Here is a 10,588-nt window from a genome sequence, read left to right as displayed (position 1 = left end):
GGCGTCTGCTTCGCCTGAGGCGCCCGCTCTCCCTGCCGAAGGCTCCCGCTCCCCCCGCCGAAGGCTGTGGCCAGGGCGGCCGGGCGCCTCCGTCGCCTCAGAAGGGGCCATTGTGCCCACACAGACCCGGCGCCCGCCCGCCCCCGCCATTTGGTGGTCTCCAGAGGCCCCGTCAGCCTCAGCCGCCCTGTGCTAAAAGTGCTGTTGCGACCGCCGCATTTACAGATCAGCCTCCCTCGGTCTTAACACCATTAAAAGTCAAGGAGACTAGTACGAACACCAAGAGTAATCAGGAAATAAATATATCTTTTATATATAAACTCAACAAGACACTTTGAGTGTCCTCTTTTTCTTTTTTCCTGATTTCAAAGGGAAACGCCTGACTCAGTCAGAGCTCTCTTGAAACTCCTATCTCGACCCTTTCAAACAGTTGCTTCCCTTTAAAATTGCACGYGTGTCACATTAATAAATAAGCTGAATTGTCACACGTCGCAATGAATAGCATAACTGGAACTATACTCTGTGATACAGGATGCAAGAAAAGCAATTAGATACTGGTAGGTCCTGTAGCTTTTAAGTAAACATCCACCAGAGCGCTAAATACTGGCCTAATTAGCATATAATATATGCTAATTTTACATATACATATGTAGAGAAAACATCTAAATAGAGGGTATATATGTATGATACTTGTTACTCCTTTTTTTAGCTAAGCATGTTTACTTTAATTTTTAAGCATAGATTATTACTAGTACTGTTTCCATGAATTTGATCTCTGTAGTGCCCTGGTACTACAGTTTCCCGTGAAACTGTCCTTCTTTCAGCAAGCTGTGGATGTCTTCATGCAGTGTGCCCTTTTTACATCTGCTAACTTTCTCTACTCTTAATTTTCAGCTTGGATCTTTGCTTTTGGATGCTTCTTGGCACAAAAGGATATGTAAGAACATATTATATTTTGTTGGAAAGGACTAATCACTGGGAGAGTTTCCCCTTAAAAAAAGAAAGGAGCTCATTTGTAGCATGGCTCTACCCTGTCTTTGAATGCTTTTGCTACGAAATTTTCTGCTTCTTTTCTTCAGCAACACTGGCTTTTCTTACTTGGCAATGACACTGCTCAAGTCGGTCTCTGAAATTGTTGTCCTTCATCTTCATCTCCTTGACTTCTTCCAGTTCAGGGATCATGATGTCAAGAGAAAAACCTTTGTCTCTCAGGGCTGCGAGAGCGTGCAGCTACCGAAAAGAGACTTATATAAAGATACTAAATGTAACATAACAGAAAACACCCGTTTGTTCAGAGTTCCACCTTCCTTCTTTCTCTCCGAGTGGGTAGGAGAGCAGCACCAGAAGTCTGCCTTTGTAGCTGTTGGTTCCAAAAGGTCTTGTCTTGTGCCTCTCCTTTGTGCTTTGGGACAAAGCCCACTTGGCTTCATGTGACCACATGGCAACAGAAGAAAGTCAAAATTCATTTGGAAAATGCAGGGCAGAGGAGAAAAATGGAAAGCAGAACGCCACAAGGGCCAAGGGGCAGGAACAGGCAGGCAGAAAGGAGTTACCTGCATCTACCACATCATCTGGTAAAAAGTTGGTGTCAGGGAGATGTGATGAGAATTCAGGCAGGACCTCTGGATGAATAATTACAATGAGATTGATGAGCTAGGAACRTTTGTGTTTCTGCAGCTTCAGATGAAAAGTAGGGGAAAGCAAGACCTAGGAGTAAAGTCAAACTATGCTCTTCTAAGAATCACAGAATCGTAGAATCAGTAAGGTTGGAAGGGACCTCTGAGATCATCYAGTCCAGCCTCCCTGCTCAGCAGGGTCACCTACAGCATGGTAGACAGGGTTACATCCAGGCAGGCCTTGAATATCTCCAGAGAAGGGGACTCCACAGCCTCTCTGGGCAACCTGGTCCAGTGCTCCATCACTCTCACAGGGAAGAAATTCCCCCTCATGGTCAGGCAGAACTTCCTGTGCTTCAGTTTCTGCCCATTGCCTCTTGTCCTGTCACACAGGACAACTGAAAAGAGTTTGCCCCTGTCCCCCTGACACCCTCCCTTCAGGTACTTGTACACATTGCTAAGATCCCCCCTCAGTCTTCTCTTCCCCAGGCTGAAGAGGCCCAGCTCTCACAGCCGTTCCTCATAGGGCACATGCTCCAGCCCTCTGATCATCTTTGTAGCCCTACGCTGGACTCCCTCCAGTAGCTCCATGTCTCTCTTGTACTGGGGAGCCCAGAGCTGGACACAGTACTCGAGATGAGGCCTCACTAAGGCTGAGTAGAGGGGCAGGATCACCTCCCTTGACCTGCTGGCAACACTCTTCCTAATGCACCCCAGGAGACCATTGGCTTTCTTGGCCACAAGGGCACATTGCTGSCTCRTGGTCAACTTGTCATCCACCAGCACTCCCAGGTCCTTCTCTGCAGAGCTGCTCTCCAGGAGGTCAGCCCCCAGCTTGTCCTGGTGCCTAGGGTTATTTTTCCCTAGGTGCAGGACTCTGCACTCACCCTTGTTGAACCTCAGGAGATTCCTCTCTGCCCAGCTCTCCAGCCTGGCCAGGTCTCTCTGAATGGCAGCACAGCCCTCAGGTGTGTCAGCCACTCCTCCCAGCTTGGTATCATCAGCAAACTTGCTGAGGAGGCACTCTGTCCCCTCATCCAGGTCACTGATGAAAAAGTTGAACAGGATGGGACCCAGGACTGAGCCCTGGGGGAAGCCACTAGCTACAGGCCTCCAACTAGACTCCAYRCCACTGATGACGACCCTCTGAGCTCTGCCTTTCAGGCAGTTCTCAGTCCACCTCACTGTCTGCTCATCTAACCYGCACTTCCTGAGCTGATCTAGAAGGATGTTACAGGAGAGTGTCAAAAGCCTTGCTGAAGTCAAGGTACACAATGTCCACTGCTCTCCCCTCATCTGCCCAGCCAGTCATTCCATCATTGAAGGCCATCAGATTGGTTAAGCAGGATTTCTCCTTGGTGAATCCATGCTGGCTACTCCTGATCACCTTCTTTTCCTCCACATGCCTGGAGATGAGACAGGAGCTGTGAACATGAGAGTGAGGACAAAAAGGAGGTTCTTAGATTGGGTAACAATGGGGATACTCTTCAAATCCCTGTTGCCACTGAGACAGCGAACCATTTCTCCTACCGTGCAAATGAGTACCTGAATAACTGGGCTGCAGGTGACCTGAGATTCATGTGCTTCAGATACAAATTTCAGTTGTATAAATAAAGTAATATTTGTCAAGTAAGGAGAAGGGGTGGCAAAGGAGTAGAGACTGATTCTGTTGCCCGCTCATCAGCGCAGTCATGTGGGATGCAGCAGTCAAGTTCACGTACTTGAATACAAATGAATGTACCAATGAATATTTAATGACTTAAAAAGTGGAATAGCATCAACAAATTATTAAATTTTCTTTGGCATAAAAGACTTAAAACTGAATCTCCCAACTTGGCGCCCACACTACCGATCAGTAGTCACATTCTCACTGTTTCCTCCTATGGACAATGAACGTATTTTTTACTGAGTCTGTGCAACAGACATAGACAATCACATAGAATTGGTAAGGTTGGAAGGGACCTCTGGAGATCATCTAGTCCAACCCTCAAATGAGTGGCCCATACGGGGATTGAACCCATGACCTTGCTGTTATTGGCACCACACTAACCAAGTCAGCTAAACCTAACCCCCATCCAAATATGCTTTTGGGCTAGTGGTAGTGGTAAAGGATTTTTTTTTCCAGGTCAAACAGTTTCTACTCAAATCCTCCTCCCAAACTGTGCAGAGGGAGATATGAACCCCAGCCCACATATCACAGTAGACTGTGTTAAGCATGAGAGTTTTCAGTTCCACTTTTTGTATGTTGCACAAGAGCTGACATGACTTAAGACACCTAAATGCATGAAGGGTAGCATAGCTCAAAATCCTAATTATCTCCATTTCTGTAAGGCATAGGGCTTGAGATTCAGCTCTCCTCCTTAGATTTCCTCATGGCTAAGGCTAGTCTTTGCAGATCCTGCTCTCAAGTATCTTGAGTCTTCCTACCTGTAACTTCACAGCTAACTCAAGAGTTGCAGATCCCACAAATTGGCAAATTGATTTGAGAATCAGGCCCTATTAAATTGTGCATAAGAAACCTGAATCTATCCCACAGATGTTTTTGAAAACATTAAATAGATTTTTGATAGATTATGACATTCTAAGCAGTTCTTTTATTTAGTCCATTTGGAGAAACAAAATAATCTCACAGCAGCTGCATTTATGTAAATTTAGTAAATATTTGATATTTCAGAGTGCAGCTGTCCCTAGACAGAATGGCCTGGATTATCATCTGAGGGACAGAAACAATTCCTCAGTACGTGGTGAGAAGACAACTGACCCTCATATTCTTAGTTATCATTGAGCCCTGCTGCAAGGACTTTGGCTCTTAGTTGGCTTTGTAAGCCTCTTCCCCTCACAAAACATTTTAGTCTTCCTATTCTACTCTTTGCACAATTTAAAATAAGTTAAATATTTATTTATTCAAGTCTTCGCTCTGTAAACAGTTGCTGATTCTGCACTGTGCCTATTTCTGAAAAGCCCTCCTACTATCACACGGTCTTTTCCTTAACGCAAAGTATCTTGCATTAAATTTCAACTAAAAGTTGGTGAAGCAGACATAAATGTATTTCGACATAGAGTAGATGCAAACAGTTGCCTGCACCAGCAGTGCAGACATTTTGCGAAGGAAATGAAAGAGACTGAAGTTGAGCAGTAGGATGGAAGAAGAGCTAATGAAGATGTTATTAATTTTCCATTTTGACAGCATTCCTCTATGGAAGAAAGAATGGATTGTGAATCCAAGTCTCAACACAAGAAAATTAACAGAAAGGCTACCACTGACTTTCAGTGATTCTGGATAAAACACATTGTTTTGGAGGATCACTGTAAAGATCTGTCAGTTTGACATGACCTGTTGAAGGGAAAAATTATTTTTTCTCATATAGAAAAAATCAGCAGGACTTTGTATACCCTATATGCATTTCTCTGCAATAGAACCCATAATACCTGTACCCCATGGATTTCCTTTCCCATTCCAACTTTCTGTTATAAGAGTTAAATAATCATTCAATGAAATCGGATACTCTTGCATGTAATTGCATCTAGAAAGTTTTTGTAACTGTGTCAATTGCTGTAAGTTACTTTATCTTACTAAGAAATAGTTGAGAGAAAATAATTAAGTAATTGAGGAAACTTCAAATTCTTCTTATCCAAACTGAACTGAGAACAACAAAGGGTTTCCAACATGTTCCCCCTTTGCTTTCGTCATGCCCTTGAGCATTGTGTTGTCCTTTGCATTTGAACTTTTGCATTTTAATAACAGAAATACACTGGAAACTAAAGCACTACAGTATCTTAAGTGCTCCTGATTAGACCCATGAAAAAATTTTCACACAAAGCTTTTTGGAAACTTTTTATTACATCATATTTTTGAGTTTAAAAAGTCCAAGCCATAGCAGATTAAATACTCATTAATCATATATACTATAAATGGTAAAGTAAGTGCCCCTCAAATTCTTCACAGCTAGTTTCCTGAACAATCTGTTGCTGACTACTTTTATGAGATGGATTTGCAGACGCTATAGAGGTGATGAAGGTTTAAAATTTAACCTTCAAAGACTTCTTCAATGCTAAATCCTTTCCCAAACTAGGAAATACATCCTATTGTTTCCTATAATAATGAAAGAAGATAACGAAAGCTGTTGAATCTAGTCTCTCCAGGTATGCAGAGTTCCACATCTCCCATACAACCATTTCGGGGGTTAGGTTTAACTTGGTTGGTTAGAGCATGGTGCTAACAATGCCAAAGTCGTGGGTTCGATCCCCRTATGGGCCACTTGTTTGGGGTTGGACTAGATGAGTTGATCACCAGAGGTCCCTTCCAACCTTACCAGTTCTATGATAAGCACTGGGCTCGGATATTCAAGCTCCTAGTACCACTCTTTCCCCAAACATATTGGAACTCTGAAGCATCCAAACAAGACTTCCATTTAGCATGTCAGAGCTCATTTAATTTACTTTGGTAAGGGAAAGCATTTAATAGTTTTTAAACAAATCCCAAAAGAGGCCAGTTTTAGCTCTTGATCTGCTTACCTCTTCACACTTTCAGTGACTTGACAAATTTCTCTCTCATCCTTTCAGGCCATATAAAATTTTGGACAATTAAATTGTAGATGACATGCTGCAGGAATTTGGTTACCAGCTGTAGCTTTTCAGAAAACTGAGGAAAAAGAGAGGCATAGCCAAAAAAGAAAGAAAGAAAGAAAAAAGCCTACTCAAAACCAACCAATCCCCACCCCCACAGCACTCACCACAACTACAGAAAGATTAAAGCTACTGACTTCAGACAAGATTTACAGAGGATGTGCAGCACTTGAACAGCAGCAGGAGAACAGAACAGAACTGGACAGAAAACGCTTTTCACAAAGGAAGCAAAAACTGGTCAGAACAGGAAAACCTGTGATATTTATGTTTAAATTTTTACCGCAGATAAAGACTCACTAAAAAAGTATGTGTCCCAAATTTGAATTGTGATTTATCAGACTGAACCCAAACTTTGCCAGAATTTTTTGCTTTGGCGTTTGGATAATATAAACAACACAATGGTGTATATATAACTAATTTCAGTGTTCTCTTCTGAAAACTATTTTGAAAGAAGAGAATATCAGAAATACTTGTTGAACTTGTACTGCAGATGGACGCTGTTTTGGAACCAAATAAGGTTTGGTAGCATCAGAGGCTCAATCAACCCATTTAAAATTTCAATGCAACTTGAATGGTAAAMCAAAACTCTTATGCTTAGAAACCTTTACAAGACAAAAATAACCTACATTCTTCAAAGCTTTCAGATGAAAGTGGTTTATTACAGAAAACAAAATATTCTGCAGCACATCATTCAGACTTTTAAGCTTCCCCAGCACTRTAGCAAAGCTAAATTAAGAATCATTTCAAAAAAATAATGTTTCAAGCAGCTTCAGAATTAAAAGAAATGAAGCAACACGACTGAAGTCTCAGTAACGTATCAGTATTGTATTAATCAAAAGAAATTTTGATTGCTCCCTTTAAAAATGACTAAAGAAATCACTGCAACAAGTTAGCCTCATACAAATATGAATTTTATTTACAGTTTTCCAAATTCTCAATCAAATCTAACTTCTCAGTTTCATGTGTAACAATTCTCCTTTAAAACAAATTAAACATTGTATTCCTGTTTACATCTGCAATATGGAGTCCACAGGTACATGCTATTTAGGGCATCTAATGGAATAAGTTTAAATCATTTGTATGTATGTATATAACCTAAGATATTCTGTGAAGATGCCTTCTTCAAAATGTATCTGCCTCAGTGACAAAACATTTCATAATAATAAGTTAGGAAGGTTTAAAAACCCAGTATTTTATATCAAGACATATTCCAAAATATTTCAGGGTGTGTTACCATGTTCATATCGCAGATTTACCTGCTCTACAAACAATGCCACTGAAATCAGATTAAAGATTAACCACAGAATTAAGATATTATTCAATGTGAATAAAAATGGCCATTAATGATTTTTACTCTGGTATGTGTTATTATGGGCCAAACTGTACCTGATCTGGTACCAGTGTGATGTGATCTGTTCTTAACGCTGAAACTGCATGGGCCATCATAATAAAATCTTTTACAACTGTATTGCACATAAGTTACTCAAAAGCACAAATCTAAATAACCGTGTCCTGACCTCACAATTTACCTATTCTCGTGAATAAGATCAGTCAGATGGTAAAATTGTTTAATTTTTTCATTCCAGTGTCTGTGAATGAAGAGAAGGAAAATTTGCTTCTTCTGCATGTGATTTGTACTTCAGAGATGAGGATTTTTTTTTAAAAAATAAAATAAAAAGCCAGACAGACCTTGGATTTATCTTTAAAAGTACCTCAAAAACATAACAAAATTCAATTTAATTTTGATACATATTAAAACATTTTAGTCAGTTCTGCCCGACAGCATAACACGACAGAAATGCACAAGACTTTAAACATGCTTTAAAATGACATTCAACAAAGTATTTAAAATTTAATAAATAGCATACAATCACACACAAATACATTTCATACTGGATCTTTAAGCCTACTAAAAACAGACTGGCAAAGAATAAATAAAACAGTAGTTGACATTTTTGTTTTTAAAAGGTGTAGATTCTTGCTGACATGATAGTAGCCACATAGTAACCTGCTTATGTCAAAATTGAAAATTATGAGCTTTTTTTCAGTGATTTGCTTTCCTTCAACATATTAAGATTACCAAAGGGGGAAAAAAAAAAACAAACAAAAAAACCCACAACACTGAAAGGGATTTTTTTTAAACCAGTCTGCAACCAAGTAAATCAGTTTTAAATATAACAAATAAATAGGGAATTAGTAAAGCAAATTCAATTGCAACAAAAATGCAACACCCCAAGTAAAGAGCCATGGAAATATATAGCCATTGCAATATTAGACAATAATAGTACTTAAAGTGATAGTGCTTGTGCACTAAGCTCATTAGAGGCCTTAATATGATTTTAGTGCAAATCTCTTGAGTCCAAACAAGCTTTATACCCTAGAGTATTAGGGAAAGATCTTTTACCAGTTGGAACTTACTCTGTAGTGTATTTGTACATATTGGATATTTACAGAACTAACATAACAGTATCTTCGGCCCTTTTTTACTTCAAATTGAAAAGACTAATGACTGGGGATTTTACATACTATTTGGCTGTACCATATTAGATTGCAGTTTAATAAAGTCAGTGCTATAAAAGCATTTGCCATCGGTTTATCTAATTATACCTAGGTTTCACACATCATTGTATCTTGTACTTCTGAAAGAAAAAGAATGTTCCTGGAGAAAATTTCTCCTCCCTTTAAATAATTTCTCCTCCCTTGAAATAAGTTCACATTATGATGAAATTCAAGAATATTTAGACAAAATGTTACATAAACTCAAAAAAAATACATATTTTACATTAACAATTCTTATCAGCATTTAGTATATTAAGTTACAAGTATGTTGGCAATAATACAACAGAGTAAATTCCTAAAGGAAAATAATTCTGTACAAATTCACCTGTTACTATGGGGTTAAACAGGCAGCCAAATAAATCTTAAGCAGTCATGTTTCCGTTTTGAACTACAGTACCAGGATAAACTAATTTTGAAACTAACTGGGATAAACTTCAGTTTAAAGAATAATCAGATTATACTGGATACACACACTGTGTATTCAGAGCCATTAAAACGTTCACTCTAGTAGTTCCATAAGGTCATCCAGTATAAGAAATGTTTAATCAACCACACAGGCTAAAATAGTTTTAACATAACATTTTCCTGGATTTTTTTAAACACTAAAAACTAGTTTTAACTGTGAAGTACAAAACAATGACAGATATTGCTCCAACTTGTACACAATCTTTCCTAAACAATCCGTACCTAACAGAGTAATAATGCCTCATCGTCACTAGTTTCATTTTTCATTGTTGCTTCTAAGCAAGTGTCGGGTATCTGGGCAGTGTGTACGATGCCACAGCGCTCACAGGGGCCATCTCGACTGCATGATCTTACACCATGATGTGTTGCACTGTAAGGCTGTCTAAGCCCTGGTCCTTGATCTGAGCTGAGATCAAGTAGAGGTCTTGAACAGTCATTCACATCAAAGTCTGATGCTACATCAGAGACTGGAATTAACATTTCAACATCATCATCCTCTTCTCTTCCACTTACCCCGTTATCAAGCTGTCTCAAAGGACTTTGGTTCTGATTCACTGAGCTTGATCTCCCTAAAGTAAAGCGTACCCATCGTAAGCCTTGAGTCATACGACTTAGCGCGCTAGTGAGCTGGTGACGTGCTGGACTTGTGCTTGGGGGCTCTACACTTGTCATTTCTCTTCCATTATCTGTATTGCTGCTACTGACGCTCTGAGTGGAAGAACTCCCACATGCTCCTACTGGGGCTTCTACTGCTGTTGCAGGTGGGACTTTTTGAGGCAAAGTGGCAGCAACACCACCAACTGCTCCTGCTGTGTCTCTTCTTTCATTTTCTGTGTCTGTATCATCAGATTCAACTGAAAATAGGCTTCTGTGAGAATTACTTCTTTCAGCTTCCCTATTAGTACTTTGGCCAGCAACATCATCTCCATCTGCGGAGACCAATGCCAATGATCCAGAATGACGTGACCTTGCAAAGTTAAAAATGCGATTCCAAATGTTACTTGATCTGCCAGCAATAGGAAGTCTGATTGAGGTAAATCCAAGCTGAGATCGCACTGCTAGTCTCAGGTTTTCCAGAACTGAAGCCTAAATGAGAAGATAAATAACAATCAAGTACTGACAATATGCTCGCACCTTTTTTTACAACAGGAGAATGATAACCACCGTGCAAAAATTCCCCACATACAACCACAAAGATTAAATTTAGATTCTTAAATATCTAAAAAGTTGAATCTGTAGTATTAAGGATCTGGCATATGTAGCAAAAGGCCATTTTAAACATCAAGCAGGCATGAAAGAAGCCTAAATTCTGACAGAAAAAA

General features: G+C 39.8%; 1 protein-coding gene across 2 annotated transcripts in view; it reads right to left on the bottom strand.

The window, feature by feature from the left end:
* Window positions 1–7,136: 7,136 nt before the first annotated feature.
* Window positions 7,137–10,588, bottom strand: part of LRP12 (LDL receptor related protein 12) — a 52,811-nt gene continuing 49,359 nt past the window's right edge. For both annotated transcript variants that reach the window (XM_085316308.1, XM_085316309.1), the window contains one exon: window positions 7,137–10,352. In XM_085316308.1, coding sequence (XP_085172434.1) covers window positions 9,489–10,352 — 864 coding nt within the window. In that variant the 3' untranslated portion in view covers window positions 7,137–9,488. The remainder of the gene's footprint in view (window positions 10,353–10,588) is intronic.

Source organism: Rhea americana, unplaced genomic scaffold (genome assembly GCF_003343005.1).
Source record: "Rhea americana isolate MKP2758 unplaced genomic scaffold, rheAme1 scaffold_46, whole genome shotgun sequence".
In the NCBI taxonomy this organism is placed as follows: Eukaryota; Metazoa; Chordata; class Aves; order Rheiformes; family Rheidae; genus Rhea; species Rhea americana.
The sequence above is the reverse complement of the archived record's forward strand: the minus strand, read 5'-3'. Positions and strand labels throughout refer to the sequence as shown.